Source organism: Vipera berus (assembly GCF_964194415.1).
Source record: "Vipera berus genome assembly, chromosome: 1".
NCBI classification, from domain to species: Eukaryota; Metazoa; Chordata; class Lepidosauria; order Squamata; family Viperidae; genus Vipera; species Vipera berus.
This window is the reverse complement of record NC_138202.1, coordinates 266,587,530-266,604,605: the sequence shown is the minus strand read 5'-3', so window position 1 is coordinate 266,604,605 and position 17,076 is coordinate 266,587,530. Positions and strand designations below refer to the sequence as shown.

The 17,076-nt window shown below is 36.2% G+C and overlaps 1 protein-coding gene across 12 annotated transcripts; it reads right to left on the bottom strand.

Moving 5' to 3' along the window:
* Nucleotides 1-242: 242 nt before the first annotated feature.
* Nucleotides 243-10,385, bottom strand: TBPL1 (TATA-box binding protein like 1). Of its 12 annotated transcripts, none has more exons than XM_081317888.1 (9): nucleotides 10,221-10,375; nucleotides 7,483-7,705; nucleotides 6,487-6,549; nucleotides 5,820-6,006; nucleotides 5,067-5,149; nucleotides 4,892-4,955; nucleotides 3,221-3,324; nucleotides 2,999-3,093; nucleotides 243-1,500 (listed from the first exon to the last, which is right to left on the bottom strand). In XM_081317888.1, exons 4-9 carry the CDS (start codon nucleotides 5,952-5,954, stop codon nucleotides 1,421-1,423), a joined length of 561 nt encoding a protein of 186 aa, XP_081174014.1. In that variant the 5' UTR covers nucleotides 5,955-6,006; nucleotides 6,487-6,549; nucleotides 7,483-7,705; nucleotides 10,221-10,375; the 3' UTR covers nucleotides 243-1,420. The 12 variants fall into 12 exon arrangements, with proteins under 12 accessions (XP_081174014.1, XP_081174015.1, XP_081174010.1 ...); XM_081317889.1 differs by lacking the exon at nucleotides 10,221-10,375 and adding an exon at nucleotides 9,649-10,119; XM_081317884.1 differs by lacking the exons at nucleotides 6,487-6,549; nucleotides 7,483-7,705 and adding an exon at nucleotides 1,592-1,638 and having other exon boundaries at nucleotides 10,146-10,375.
* Between the last annotated feature and the right edge of the window lie 6,691 nt (nucleotides 10,386-17,076).

Here is a 17,076-nt window from a genome sequence, read left to right as displayed (position 1 = left end):
ATCCTCTCCCAAAGCACAATTTATATATCATTTTCCCAGCAGACCTCTGAAGTTCTCTCATGACATTTGAGCAGTATTTTAAAAATAGTTTGAAAAATATACCAATGGGATTTTTATCTGTAGAACTCTGCTGAATTTATTTCAGTCTGAACTGGAAGCTGAGAGCTGAATACATGGTATTTGCAATATACATATCAACATTTATTCATTTTCGAGGCTTAGATATGAAAAAGAGACATCTGCATTTTTACATATTTATTGTATATGGTAAGAGTAGCATCTTCATTCCAATTAAAATTTAGTAATACCACTCATCTGTACCAATGCACATGTACTGAGAGACTCAACATTGGCTTTTAAAGTCCCAAGATTACATGTCAAAACCAAGCTTTCTTACATGTTAGAATAAAAAACAAAAACAAAAATGAAGTACTATAGCAGTATTTGGCAAGTGTGGACAATTATTTAAAAGTAGCTAAAGGTCTACATCAATTAACTTTTTTCCTGAAAAATAACACTAGTCAATGGAAGTAATTCACAGCAGTTTTTTTTTTAAAAAAACCAACCAAAACTGTATCTGGATTATGGACACAGTAAGCTGATTTTACTAACATCAAGTGCTATAATGGTACTTATACTAACCCTATCTTTACTGAATACAATGTTCATTAAAATCTGTTATGATCCAGAATGTGCCCTTACTGAGCAAAGCAGAAAAAGATCAGCCAACCTCTGCATTTACTTACAAATACATTGCAGAAAACACAGAGTCTGTCCTTTGTACACCTATATATCTGTCATTCACTTGAACCTAGTCTGCTATTGACCACTTTACACACACACACACTAAAACTGGAAGAAAAAAAAATGAACAAAAGATTACACTAATAATGCTCTAGTTACTTTGCCAATATACAATTGTCAATTGGAAAGGGAAAAGGAATGTAACAGAACAGGTATGAAGGAAGGTTTTGCAGACTTTTATTTTGTGCATGTTTGTCAGATGAAAAAGGTAATGTCTACAGCGTCTTTGGTGCCCATCAGCATACAAAAATGTAAAAGACTATTAACAAATAAAAACAAGCTCAACCTAAAGAAGTATTTCCAAGGTTAGTGCATATCATGACAATTCTGCTTATGAACACAGAAATCACTGCAGAAATAAATAGAATGTCTTGTAAAAAGCAGCAATTTCATATATATTTTTTGTAAACTTTTGTCTTTACAATACAGCACTGTTCAAAATAAAATCCAAAAAGGACTGGAGTTTATCATTGTGGCCAAGAGTTTTTGTACCTCCTCAGCTGTCTTGGTCCAGTTAATCCTTTTTTCTTTACCCCCTTTTTTTTCGCTTCAAGTCCAATATGCAGCAGTCTTATAAAAGGTGCTTGGTTAGTTCATCTAACTGTGAAGTGGCAAATTATAAAATTTCTTTCCTGCTCTCAAACACATATGGGTAGATCTGTTCCACTGCAGTGGCAACAGCCTTTACATTTGGCCCTACAAATAAACAGGGGAAAAAAGGATCAGAACAGACACAGAAACAAACCTTTGAAACCCCTAAACTTTATTAGTGGAACTTAATACTTACAACAATTTTGCTCTCCAATATTCTAAAGGCGAACAATTCCAACACTACTGAAGCAGAAAATAAAACTAGCCTGAAAACATTAAATTATACATCACACACATCCACATGCATCCTAGATGGATCTTCACTCTTCTCACACTGAAGACTAGCTGTACCATAGACTCAGAAGAAAAAAGTGCAAATTCAGCAACTGATTTCCCAAAATTTGCTACTTGCACTTTATATTGTTACCAATTACCTGTTATCATCAACGGCCACCCAACACTCCAACTCAAATTAATATAACTTAATATAACTATTTATCTTATTTTTCTTCAATTATAAGTCCAGAAAATCTTCACTGGGATCCCAACATGTAAGAATCAAAGTCTTATTTCTTTTCTCAGCAAGACTGAACAAAATTGTTATTTCCCCAAGAGTTGCTAAAATATAAAAAGAAGAATGTTCCCATTGATACAATGGGATATTTATTCTTAAAGTGTATAAGTCACAAGCAGAAAGAAAGGGAGATGTAAGCCTTCTTCCATCATATGCTACATTCCTGATTAAAAAAAATAAATAATTCTCCACATGCTTGTAATTAAGTTGGATTTGTAACTAAACTACTTCCTATGAAATAAGAAGCCAGTTCTTTGTCAAATTAATTTATGGATGGACTACTGAATTTAATACAATTTACAAAAATGACCATACAGAATCTACACATAAACACAAATTGTTTAAAAACAAGAATATGGCCATTCATGTATTCTTTTCTAGTACTGCCTTCTATGGACTTTCTTATAGTCCTTCAGGCTACAATGGCTATTTCTGCATCTATTAATGATTCATGAGGTATTGAGGAGTCTACCATCATAGTATTGTTATATTCTACCAAATAAACAGTTACTCCATATTTTTATAGCCTATTCTCAGGATACTTGAAAGTGTAACTCTCTAGTTTTGTTTTTGCCAACCACAGAGTCCATAAATAATCTACAGTTTTGCTTCTATAAAGTCCCTTTACTTTCTCTTTTTTTAATGTTCTCTACCTAGGCATAAGCAAGAGATCTGAATTTTAGTTAAGACTGTATTGTCCGAGAAGTGAGAAAGAAGTAATTGGGGATTAATCCAATCTACAAACTTCTGCCTTGGAATTAGAGCTAGCGTTTATAAAAACACTGGACCTGTTTTTAGCTGGTATTCCCAACCATTCCACTCCAACACTAGATATGTTTAACATCTTGCCGAGCAAAGAATTCTATTAAACTCAGAATTTTGCAAATTCTTTGTACCACATTATTTGGTCTTTATAAAGGTAGCATCCACTAAAAACTTGGTTGTTATTGTTTTCATGGTTATACAGCTATCTTTAATTACCTGAGGTCCCATTGTTAAGATATTTATTCACAAAAATGAATTAAGTACCTGTAACTGTGATACTTCCTGTTGAAAAAATCTGTAAAGTAGCTCTAAGTGTTTTTATTCTGTAGCACACTGCAGGATGAAGCTCTGGTTCATAACTAGGAAATAAATAGATGAAATATATTTCAAAAATAAATCCCAATAGAAAAACATAAATAATTTTAATTTGTTCTATTCAAATTAAAACAATTTCAATTTGTATAGTACAATTATACTGGACTATACCTGGCATGGGGTCGGTTGTTTTTTGTAAATTCTGGCAATCTGACTTCAAACGGCATGTTGCATACTGCTAAAACATTGACAACTTTAAAATCTGTAAAAATCACCTTTTTGAAGGAGAAAGAACACATGGAGATAGAAGTATTAGAAAACTTTTAAAACTTAAATAAAGGGATTTTATACATTTTTGTCTCATTTCAAAGAAGCCACCAGTTGTTTCCTATAACTATGGCTAGAATGTACTTTTTAGCATAAGACCTTTTTGAAAAATGAAGTTAACATATTTTAGTCCACAGAAAATTATTTCAGTAGTCAAGTTCATATAATTCAATTACGTTGCTGCAATGGCAATCAAGAATTACTAATGTTCCTGAAAATTGAGAAATATTCTGTAATTGTCCTTTTAATCATATTCCTGTTTCACAGCAAACAAATCTTCACTGAAATTGCCATTGCTATCTTTTAAAAAACAGTAATTCTATTTTCCCATTTTGCTTTTAGAAGTATTTAATTTACCTTGGCTAAAAAGAATTAAGAAACCAAGCTATTCAAAAGATAGCTGCATCACTTGAAAGCAGTTTTTGCCAGGAGCCATATGGAGTAAAGTGGCATTAACCAAGTCCCTAAAATTCACGTGTATCACTTATTCTAATTAGTAGAAAGGACCATTCCAGAATGCTGTAAACACAAAATATAACTCCTATCCATTTATTCCTATATATGAGGGTGGGGGAATGTCACATGTATGAGATACTGCATCTGCAGAGTATCATTTACATCAGTGTTTCTCAATCTCACCAACTTTAAGTTATGTGGACTTCTACTCCCAAAATTCCCTCAGCTAGCATGGGAGTTGAAGTCCACACATCTTAAAGTTGCTGTGATTGAGAAACATTTATTTAGATTATTTTTTAAGACAAGCTACATTGTCAGAAGTACCCCCACATTCTACTGCACTGTTTGGGAAAGAATTCATTTTGCTTCTTAAAACATATACACATGCACACTCCTGTACCCACACATACCGTGCAACTGAAGTCTGAATACTATGATTAAGTTCTATTAACGAGGCTTTCACCTTCTTTGAATTATATAATGTCAAATTGAACACATTATTTTACTGCAAAATACCTCTTTCCTTTTAATAAACTACTTATTTATATTTGGATTTATAATTGGCAAAGTCAGTATTGGTAGCTGACAAAACATTGTATTATGGATGTGTTAGCAAAGTAATAATATACAAACCAGCAAAGACACAGGGAACATAAGAGGTGGGAGAAGACTTGCTCTTAGTATTGAGTTTTTGCAGGAAATGCATGTAGAGCTGTGTTCCTTCAATTCGTTTTGTATTCTGTTCCTTACAAAAGAACCTGTTTTGTAGTAAAGGGTCTAAGCATTTTTTGCAATGACTCAGCTGATGAGAGAAACTCTCCTTTACAAAGAAATTGATGAAAAGAAAAACAGTTTTTGACTCCATTCTGTTTTGTGATGTTTTGCCTGGAACACACAGGATTCATCAGCGAGGGAAAGGTTATAATTGCTAGTAGTGAGTATAGTCAGCTGACTTTCTAGAAACCAATCCAATAAGAAAATCTTTGAATGAGAACAAAAAGAGAGACGTCACAACTGACTAATAAATCAAAATATATTTATTTCAATAGAAAAAATTACCTGAAAACCTAGTTTCTGCAGACTACGGGCTAGTCGTCTGGCACCAAATTTTGCTTCTTCTTCACTAGAGTTCAAAACAAACATACAAACAACTAGTTAAGGGATTGTGCAATTAAGCATTACTAACACATAAACGACTTCATTAAAAAGCAATAAAAATATAGATTAAGTATACCTTGTAGCTCCTGTGCAAATTACTTTCCCTGAGGACCAAATTGTTGCTGTAATCCTGGGTTTCCTAAGCTTCATTAATACTTTCTGAAATCAATCAGGGAAAAAATAAATTGGAAAAACCTAAAAAAAATAAATCTAAATCCTATCATTTAGAAAGATTCAACATAAAGTTTCACTTCTGAAGTACTCTACACTGGAGGGAAAACTAAAATTCTTACTAGCACATAGTTCTGTTGTTTTTAAACATATTATGATAAAACTAACTCAAACTAAAAAGGGCTGGCTGCAGAAGAAAAATATAATTTCTTCAAAAGGTTTAGGAGTTTGGGCATTGCCCCTGAAGATGCCCTGGATCAAACCAAGGAAGAGCTGGAGGAGGAGGAGGAGGAGCAGTAGCTTTAATAGTAGGAACTGGTTAACAGTTTAATTACTGCAAGTTTAATTGAACTTGTAAATGTACTAATAAAAAGTACACCTCAGAATCATTTATTCCAACTACCCTTTGATATTTTAATTTCCATATTCTACAGAAAGTTCAAACCATCTTTAAAAGTAATAAAACTTAGTACATTCAAGCTATATTAGCATTTCATGCTACTTTCTCAAAGTTGCTGAATCAATAATACAATTTATGTCTTTACTACTGACACATTGTAAAATTATTTTCCATCATCAAATAAACTATCTAAAATGTTTTGTTGTGTTTTGAGTTTTCAATAATACATGAGAACTCTAAAATTAAAATGTTACTTACCCCAACGTCACGCTTGTATATCACATTTGCTCCCTCCAAAGCAATCTTTCTCAAATTTAAATGACATCTTGTTCGGAAGACACAGACTACATTTGTGATTAAAATATCCAATGCAACATCACTGTCTGCATCCATTGGGATGATTTAAAACACAGATTCCCAGCACCATACCATGAAAGATCACATCCTGAGGGTAAGAGACATTAGTTAAACTGATATCTATCAAAAAGTATATCCAAAAAGTATATCAGTATGTTTTCACTCCCAAAAAGATACACAAACACACACAAGTTTGATCTAAGGACATTAATATCCATGCAAAGATATTAAAGTGATTGATTTTTTTTAGCCAACCAAAGTTGTTAAACATACCATCTGCAAAATGCACTACTAGAATACTTTCAAACAAGTTAGCTCTGAAATTGTTTTATTTATAATTTCCCAGAGCTTTCTTTTTCAATCTTTTTATTACAATTGTTTGAAATTAATATTACTTCACTGATACTTTTCCTTTCATTAATTTAATACATTTTTGAAAACAGTGTAATTTATTCCTAGTAATACCTTGCTAAACATAATGTTCATAACCAAATTGTTTTCTGTATTAATTAACCGTAAACCTATTTTCAAAATTCTGGAAAAGAGGTTTTGTTTGCTTCAGATTCACCTTTTATTTATACTCATACAAATTTTTTCAGGATGTATCATCACCAGTCTTAAAACACTTTTCCTGCATAAGACAAACACGATCCTTAGTTATTTAGACTAAAGGAATTACAATCCTGAATTTGTACTATTTCCAAGTCATAAGAATCTAAGAAACAGAAACCTAGCTGAATTGTGAGAGAGAAATACATTGTGACATTCAGCACTTCTATGCAACATGTTCTTTCAAATTATGAAATATATTCAATCAAAGTGTAAAATGTACATTTTTGCTCTTTTATGCAGAAGAAATTGTGCCACTTCATTTGGACTTAATTGGAGCTTCATATGGGATGGCATCATGCCCAAAGTTACTGCATAGAAATGGATGAGATCTACTAATCAAGAAGTTATCTTAAGTTATCATTGAAAAATCTAAAAGCATTCCAAAATGAATACATTCTTTAAAGTTATCCTACTTCAATTTAATTTCTAACAATTATTTTCAGCCATCTGTCTAAACATAAGTCTGAAGTATCTGAATTAGGGATATCTTCAACCCATTCCTTAACTAGCTCACCTTAAATTATGAACAAGAGTGAAAAATGAATATTATATGAATTTTTGAAATCCAATACCTATCACCCTTAGCCAATGCTAAGGAACAACAGGAGTTGCAATTCAGTAACAACTGATAGTTCTCACACTATTCACAACTTTTTTTCAGCTCAAAAATTTTATTTCAAAATTCAAGACTAAGAAAGAGACCATCTGGTAGTTCAAGATAGCAGCTGGGGAACTGAGAGGAAAAAAATAATATAAATCTTTTACTGGAGGAAAGGATATTACAGGAAACCTATACAAGTTCTGGATACCATTTCCTGAAAGTGCTTTCTGCAAGTTAGCTAGCAGCTGTCCACTAAAAATAATTCATTTCCCACCAAATAGTGATTTCTTTATTCCTCTGTTCAGATATGTGTGAACATATACACAACTTGTTTCTTAATTATACACTCACTGATTCATAAAAAATACTTCTGCATTTTTTCCTCTAGGATGCTATCATAAATTTCAAAATTGCAGGTAGAAAAAGAGGCATGTAATAAGATCTGTAGGGACGCGGTGGCTCAGTGGGTTAGGACGCTGAGCTTGTCGATCAGATGGCCGGCAGTTTGGCGGGTCGAATCCCGAGTGCCGCGTAACAGAGTGAGCGCCTGTTACTTGTCCCAGCTTCTGCCAACCTAGCAGTTCAAAAGCACGTAAAAATGCAAGTAGAAAAATAGGGACCACTACGGTGGGAAGGTAACAGCGTTCCGTGCGCCTCTGGCATCTAGTCATGCCGGCCACATGACCACGGAGACATCCTCGGACAAGCGCTGGCTCTTCGGCTTTGAAACGGAGATGAGCACCGGCCCCTAGAGTCGGAAATGACTAGCACGCATGTGCGGGGGAACCTTTACCTTTAATAAGATCTAGTAAGATTCAAAGGGCTGGATGTTCTGTAATATACTCAAAGTTCATCTACAATATTACCCCATCCTCCAATTAAGAATATTCATCCCAGTTACTCTTTAATCATTTTTAAGACTTGCATATTAGTTATATATAAGGAACCAATTCCTTCTTTTGATGATTGGCATGCATTTCAGCTTAAGAACTAACTCTGATTATATGAATTTCACTCCATTGGAGTGTTTTAAATTTGCCACTATTTTGATAGTGGCAAAATAGAATTCACTTGTTTTGTCCTATTGTTATCATTGCAAGGTCCAATACTCAAGGAGTAGTACAGGACAGAAGCAGTTGTATAAACTCCTCTCCACATAGTATCTCAAGGCCAGCAAGGCCAGCTCAAGGCCAGCAAGATTTGTTGTATGTTCGCCTCATCTAGCTCTAAATTTTAATATTGCTGTACAGAGATGATAACAAGAGTTCAAGACATGGTGAACAAAATGCAAGCCATCCAATGAGAGGCATTTATTTCAATTTTACAATGTTAGAGGGAGAAGTTATTTGAATGAAAGATATAAATTTGACTGTACACATCTCAATTCCAGAATACCTCAAGCCTTGCCTATTTGAATAGAAAGCATGTAGTGGAAGATGACTGATATTGGACAGAAAGTTTCTTTCATTCTAAGGGAGACCCAATAATAATTAAAGTAGAGCTCCTAAAAATGGGGATCCTACATTTGTGAATTTACATATTTGTAAATATGTGTTTTCACAGAGCACCTTTACTGCTTTACCTGATTGTCTTCTAGAATATGGCAACTTTTATTAACCTGAAACTAATTTCAATTCATTCTATTTTTCTCATCCTGTTCTATGGACTTCAGATTCAGTTGTTGGTGGATTTTCTAAGATGGGGGGTGGCAGTAGAGAAGATACTCGTTTGCATTTTAACTTCAATTATGCTTTTTTGAGGGGTTATTTTTTTGAGTATTATTTTAATACAAATAATAATCTGCTTTTCAATATACTTTCTTAGAAACAAAGGAGTTAAAAACAAGTTAACAGTAACAGTGGGCAGACAGATAGTTGCAGTGGCCTAATAAACATGACTAAAGTATAAAACAGGAATCAAAATTCACTATTCAGACTTCCAAAATGCAGCAAACAGAAAAAATAATCCAAAATGCAACAAATATCTGGTTTTGCAATCAAAAAGCCTGTCTCAGATTATCATCCATGTAACCTCAGATGGCAATGGAACTCAAAAGGCAACTGAGGAAAGTTACAGGATGCAAGAAACTCTACCTATTGAACATTGTCTTGGTACAGAATAAATGTAGTTACTTAAGCGATGAGTTGGTTTCTATCAATCCAGGGAACCTAACAGCTGTATTTTCTATAAACTGGAATTTCTTTAGAAGAGGTCCCACATATAACATATTATAATAGAGCAGTCTCAAGTTACTGCAATGTGGATAGCTATATCCAGGCTCTATTTAAGGACTTCACTTAGAAAAAAAGCCTGTCTGATGCACAGTATTATGAAGCCATTCGCCCCAGTGACAAAATATAAATCTGGGCCTCTGTAGAGGCAATCATATGAGGAACAAAACTGGATCTCTGCACTGATCCATTTCACTTTCTGACTCCGGGAGAGGTCACAGAGCGTAGCACTGGATTATGAGAAAGAACAGCAAGGGTGAAAAGGTAGGGCCTTCAGCTTATTTACTTTTTTTTATTAACGTGAGTCACTGAGGTTGCCAGGAAACAGAGAAGTGCCTGCGGAGGACGCCGTTTCCTCCTCCTCCTCCTCCTCCTCCTGCTGCTGCTGGCTGTTTCCCAGGGAGGACGAATAAGGCAGCCATTCCCAACCCGTTACCGTCCAGATTTCTTGGGCTACAATGCTCATTATCGCCCTTGCGAGCCTGGTCGTTACCCAAGGACACACACTGCGTTGGGGAAGGCTGGCTTATGGCGTTGCATTCCCGCTCGGGTTAATGCGGGCAGCCGAAACGGGAAGAAAGATGGAGAAAGCCGGAGCAGATGCGGAGGGAAGGGGAGGAGGGAGAACAAGAAACGTAGCAACCCCCTTTGCACCCAACCAACTCTTCGGTCGTTTCTGGGCGCGGAAGCCTTCCTTCTTTCCTTCCTTCCTTCCTTCTCCCACCTCTTTAGCTCTTCCTCCATCTCAAGATGCCAGACGGAAAGGGGGAAAAAAAGACCCACCCCAGCACTTCTTCCCCCGCTTCCCCGTAGGCTCGCGTGCAACGGTTCGCGGCACGAAGACCGTTAGTGACGTACAGCCCGACGGTCTTTTCGCCTCCTCTTGCCCAACGGCTTCCCACAAGAACCGGGCCGCTAAGCGACCCACAGTCGTTCGGCCGCCGCCGCCGCCGCTTCTCCTGACGGTTCCGGGTTTCCAGGCCGCCGAATCTCCGCGACACAATAAAACATCACAAAGCGCGCGAACACCATAGACAGCACGCCCATCTCCGCTGCCTAGAGCGGCAACCGGATACAATCAGTTCTTCCGGTTAAGGTCACTGTTGTAATTCCATGTTTCTTCGAGAGCCCGAAGGTTCCAATGCAAATCAAGAAGGGGCGTGGTCAGCGGGAGCAATCACGTTCCTCCCGCCCTCGGGGCTTTCCCGACTGATTTCTTAAGCAAGCGGACGTAGCTGAAGGCTAATAATAATGTAACAAGTGGCTGTCGCTAGATGACAGTAGAATTCAAGCGTTTTAGATATGCTGTCTGCCATTTAGTACTTATCCCAAGTATTTAATATAGCTCTCCTGGAATTAGGGAGCAATATTTTCCTTCCTTCCTTCCTTCCTTCCTTCCTTCCTTCCTTCCTTCCTTCCTTCCTTCCTTCCTTCCTTCCTTCCCTTACTTTTTTATATATAACTTAACAATGCCTCCTATTTTCCCCACAACAACCCTGTGAGGAGGGATAGACTGCGAGAGTGACGCCCAAATTACCGACCTGGATAAGTACTTAACAAATCTGAGTAAATCACCCAAAATTGGAAAAAAAAAGTATTCTTTTTCTTTTGGGTAATGACATACAAACCCATTACCCAATCAACAGAGACATTCTTGATATTGAAAACACTTTCTGATAAGCAATTCTGAGTAATGAAGGAAAATGTTTGGGAAGCACTGCCTAAGAGGTGCAGTGTGTAGCTGAGCTTGGCTGAGCTTGAAAAAGCTACACAGATAAAACCTGAATGAGAAAACCCCAAGATATCCTAATAAAGGTAAAGGGTAAAGTTTCCCCCGCACATGCGTGCTAGTCGTTTCCAATTCTAGGGGCTGGTGCTCATCTCCGTTTCAAAGCCGAAGAGCCCGCGCTTGTCCGAGGACGTCTCTGTGGTCATGTGGCTGGCATGACTAGACGCCAAAGGCGCATGGAACGCTGTTACCTTCCCACTGTAGTGGTCCCTATTTTTCTACTTGCATTTTTACGTGCTTTCGAACTGCTAGGTTGGCAGAACCTGGGTCGAGTAACAGGCGCTCACTCTGTTATGCGGCACTTGGGATTCAACCCGCCAACTGCCGACCTTCTGATCGACAAGCTCAGTGTCCTAACCCACTGAGCCACCGCATCCCTTTTAGATATCCTAATACTGTAATCCAAATTTGAAACTTGAAAAAACACCTGGAGATCAGGAGGTAGGACTGAACCCATACTTTGGTTAACTTGTCACTGAAGGTCTGTTTTAATTCTTTTGTAGTTTTATGTTTATTGTGGGGTTTCTTGCTTTGATTTTCTGTTTTTTATGTTTTATATTATTTTTTGATAATGTTAGCCACCTGTTGTCATGAATTTGAGATAGGTGGACAGAATGACTGAATGAATGAATGCATGAAGCAGGAAAGGAAGCAAGCTGTAGTAGCCACTTCCATGTTAGTATGATGAAAAGTAGATGGATATAAAAGGAAATGACTTCATCTCAAGGAAGGGATGCTTCCCCCCCTTTGGCACCGGCTGTATGTTATTCAAATCGTGTAGTTTTTCTTGGCCTGGTTTCTTCAGCATAGTCCATCTGCAAGAACTTAATGTTGGCTGAGGGTGACCAGGCCCATTCTGGGCAATGCAAATTTGGGAAAGCTGAGAGCTTAAGAACTAATGTATAGCTGTTTGGAGGGGGACTTGAGGCCATCGAAAATCTGAAATTTACCTCGCACTAAGTTCAAGAGACTCCGTGTTAAATTTTATTATCCCCTATTAAAGGGCTTCAAGCAAAGTTATCAATGCCTTCCTCAAAAGCTACAACTCTTAAAACTTCAGAGGTCCTATGTACATAGTTCATGGAAACCATTAATCCGTGACTGAATGTCATCTGGGAATCTAGTGGGCTTCCTTGTGCAGTTGCTTGGCCAGTGAGACCAAACTGCTGAACAAGATGGGGCAGGGGTCCGATCCAGCAGGGCAATACTTCCTTTCTTCTAGTTCAAGATAATATATTTTCTACTAAAGATTAACCTGGTTTGCATTTTTCCCTGAGTGTAGCAGAAATTGAATGTTCCCTCCATGCAAGGCAATTGGAAGCAAGCTAAATTTCCAAAAGGATCATAGATCAAATTTGAAAGTATGTGAAAATGGAGACCCATTCCTAAAAATACTTATGTTTTTTTCCACGTACTCTTCTACAGCTATTTTTTTTAATTTGAAACCCTGGAAACATTGCTGCTAATCAGAATAGGGAATACATAAATCAGATGGTTCTATCAAAAAACAGTATCAATCAGAAAGCACCAGCTGTTTCCATATGGCACCATGAACTTAAAAGTAGCAAGCACATTTTACCTTAGAATGTTATTATTAATTTGTAGTTCTGGAAATCTAAAAAAAATTGGATTAGATGGATAAAACCTAGTTCAGTTAACTATAGTTTGCCATGTAATCATAGCCGTTGCATAGGCCTTATATTTTTCTGTTTTTCTCAGATTTTAGGAACTTCCAGAGAGGACATTTATTCTACAATCACTGTGCCAAACATAGAGTTTTACAGGAGATTTGGACTCATTGCCCCATTTCAGTAATAATCATGATAATATTATCAATAAATTAAACTGGACTCTCAGCATTATCCATGAAACATGATTTGCAAGCAGCAGATATTGTCATTTCTAAATGTCTTTGGGTGGAAAACTATAACTGCATAACAAATGCCTCATCTAGAAACATTATAAAGCAACTTTCTAAGAATATGGATACAGGTACTTAAAGTTTTCAAAAAGTGAATTTTTTACATTTGTTGGTCATAATTTTGATCCAACAACCAAGCCAAAACCAGGAACTTAATGCTAGGTGCGAGGTCAGTTGTCCCTCATGTATTTTAATTATGACAAAGAGATTCTTGCAGAAAACAAATGCATTTATTAAAGTTTATTATGGATTGCATTGTACTAAATACAGTATCTGGAGACTAGTTTTTCATTCTTAAAAAACAAATATTTTCTACCTAATGTGATTGCAGATCTGATTGAAAACATTTTGTATATATATAAATTTAGAGAATACTGTACAATGTTAGAGGAAGGTAATTTTAATTTCCCTACATAGGATTGTTTGTTTGTTTATGTGGTAGAAAAGCATACCAACCATGAGTGCCAACCTGTAGCATATAAAAAGAAAACAATGGGAAAATGTTTATCTTTCTTGGGTATATGACACCCTATGCTATAGATCCTAAAGTTGGTACAATTTACTTTTGATTTTTTTTCCCAAGCAAGTTAGAATATTTTTCTGCGTTTTTCATTATAATACCTGTGTTAGATTTTGATATCATATATTGAAATACTAACATAAAAGGAAATGGAATGGCAAAACATATTAAAAGTGATAAAAATATATACATTAAATAAATTTAACAAAGATGACCTCTGGCTTCCTTTTAACACAGAGATTAATTAGCAATACAATCACCTCTCTGTAAGTTTTGTCCTTTCTTTTTCATAAAAGAAAATTGCTTTTAGATGTTCTGTTAAACATTTTAGTAAATATTCAGTTATAGCAATGAGTATAAAAAGAAATCTATATTCAATTCATATGAAAAAAAATAGTTGCATTGTTTGCTGGATTTTCCGTAGATAAAATTGTATCTCTTAAGTGTCTGTGGAAAAAGTATAATTAGTAATAATGTTTGCATGGTGCTTATTCGTTTTTAATTTGGCAGTTGTTTAGACAAACAAGCCTTTGAAGGGTAGACTGGCTTCCTGCTTCAGCTGTGAAATTTACAAGGATTTCTGCAGATCAGCCCAAAATTTGAAAAGGCTTCCATGCCCTTTAGAACTTGCATGTTTTCTTTCTTGTGGCCTACTGTATCCTGATCCTAAAGCAGAGAGGGAAAATTATTTTTCTGTTGAACTTGTATTCTCTGTGAGGGGATGATAAAGCCTGTACCAAAATTAGATAAGATGTCCTTCGTTCTTTCTTTTTTTCTATTTTTTCCTCTGTGCAAGCAGACTTTGGGGGAAAGTATAAATTATTCTTGCCAAAGGTTTGAAACAAACTCTACCAGACAATTTTCCCATCTCATCCATCACTCTGCCTCTTTTAAGTCCCCCCCTCCTCTGTTTCCATCTCTCCGCCCAACCCCCAGTAAACTGAAAGTCAGTTTCCTACTCCATTTCAGCTATAACTGTAAAGATTGTAATACTGTGACTTTTCTTTCTAGCTTATTGAATTTTGACTATAAAAATCATAGCCATTGAACATGGAGAGACAATGCATGCGCTTCAGGTATTATTAGGTTGCAACTCTTAGTAGCCCTCATTACTAACGGTTAGATAGGACTGATTGGGGCTTGGAAGGAAACTCGATAAGGATCTTTATTCATTTAAAACATTTATATAGCCATCCATCCTATAACAAATTCTGGGCAGCTCCCAATTAAAAATTAAAACAACACAAAAAAACACATTAAAACTGTTAAAATCAAGTGCATAAAAATAAGCCTGGTGGGAGCTGTGCAATCACCTCATCTTATCAGAACGCCTGTGGGGAAAAGTCACGGAGGTTGCCAGGAAACAGTACTTTATGGAACTTGAGGGAGGGGATAGGCCTGCCGAACTTTAGAGGGGTGTTTAGAAGGTGTTCCATGGGGCAGGGGCTGCCATGGAAAAGGCATACTTAGTTCCCATACGAATACAAGGTTGAAAGGAAGTTTAAAACATTTTGGCAGAGGTCTGTTCACCGAGCTTGCTGTTTAACTCCTGAATGTTTTACTACCAGTCTAGGTAACATCTTCAGTGGGTTTTTTGGGGTGAAGTGTCTCTATATAAATGAACAAGACATTTCACCCCAAAACCCCACTAAAGTTTGGTAATGAAACGTCTGGGAGCTAAACAGCAAGCTGGGAGAACAGACCCCTGGCAAAACCTACAACCCGAACTACGAATATTCTCAACAATTTCTAATGTTTAAAATGTGTTTAGAAAGCCATATTTATAGGGTTCTTTTCATTTATAAAGACAAATATATAAAGACAAAGCGGTTTGCTTAACCAACATAAATTTCTATAAACTGTCACTGGCTACCTTTATGATAGTAAACCTGAACTATTAAATTAAATACTGTGGCATATAATATCAGACACTATGTTCCTGCAGTATGTTAAGCTAGAACCAAGGAAAGATCATAATTTAGTGCCATGCATGAATGTGGTGTTTGGGAATTTGTGTGCAGATAGATGGGAACTTCTTTGGGATCAGTTATAAAGCCCAAATCCAGATAAAAGGAGGTGCAAAGAGTAATAGAATGCTAGAGGCACTTTTTGACATATTGGGTATAAGTATTGATCCCCAATACTCTGTTCACAAAATGGAGTCTAAATTCTCCTAATCATAATGAGATGCAGTGAAAGAAGGGAAAGTGCAGTTGGTTGCAAATGCAAGCTATGGGTTGATGGTTTTATTATTATTATTATTTCATGATCTGTGCTTTGGTGTTGGTAGCATCCAAAGAGTAATTTCCTCATCACGGCTGTTGGATCCATTCTGCCAGCTGTTGCAGTGCTTATTGGGTACAAAGAAAATTAGGACATCTTAGTTGTACTAATACAGAAGGTGACATTCCTATTAGTCTTTTATTAATGAATTTTCAGATAATAGAATGCACAACATTCCATTTCATCAGATTCAGAGGTTCTTTATTTTTTTAAAAAAAACTTTGAGTCAGTATCCCTTAAAATATATACCATATAAAGAATAATAATTCCAGGAAATAAAAATATCTCTGCCTAGCTAGCACTAAAAAGATAATAAACTAGGTACTAAGCATGCTTTAATTGGGGAGGGCTTTCCAGAAAGGCACTTGGAGAGGGCTCACTGCCAAGTGGCCATTCAGTCAGAGATATTATTCCACTGCTCTGACCCAATTCATGAGAACTGTTTCTTAAATATTCACATGCTAGAGCTCAAGCCAAACTCCCCTTTTCCTACTCTGACAAGTCAGGTTGCTCTAATTTAGTATTTTTCAAACTTGGCAACTTTTAAGATGTGTGGACTTAAACTCCAATACACCTTAAAGTTTCCAAGTTTGAAAAACACTGTTCTCCTTACACAGAAAATACAGTGAAACCTCTTTATGTTACGTTCATGTTGTATTATCCCTTTTAGTAACACTCGATGAAACTCTCACAAAGGGAGTTAGCAGAGAGACAAGCTGGTAACATGCTGGATGCCCTTTATTTTCTCTTTCTGTGACTGTACCACAAAGAATGGCCATGTATTCAGGTCCCTTAAGCTTCAGGTACCTTAGACCTGGCTAGAGTCATGATACTTTAAGAATAGATGAGAATAGAATAGATGAGACACTAACAGGAAAGAAATTAAAAGAAATTCTTGGTTTCAGCAGAATTCCATATTTATGGCATGGAAGATGGGGAAGAATGTAGATTCAGGAACTTTTTTTATTTAGGTTTGTTTGATTTACTTCAGGTGGAATACTGGCTATGGATAAATTTCTGTTATTCTCAGAAAATATAGAACAGAAAATATTCCAATTAAAAATAATATAACTCAGAGTAAGTAATCCTGAAGAGGAAACATATGAGTACTTTGCTAACAGAATTCTAGTTCTCCAGGGACAGCCCTATTTTTAAGAAGGATGACAGGCAACAGAAGGTTGGACATCATGAAAAGGCAACA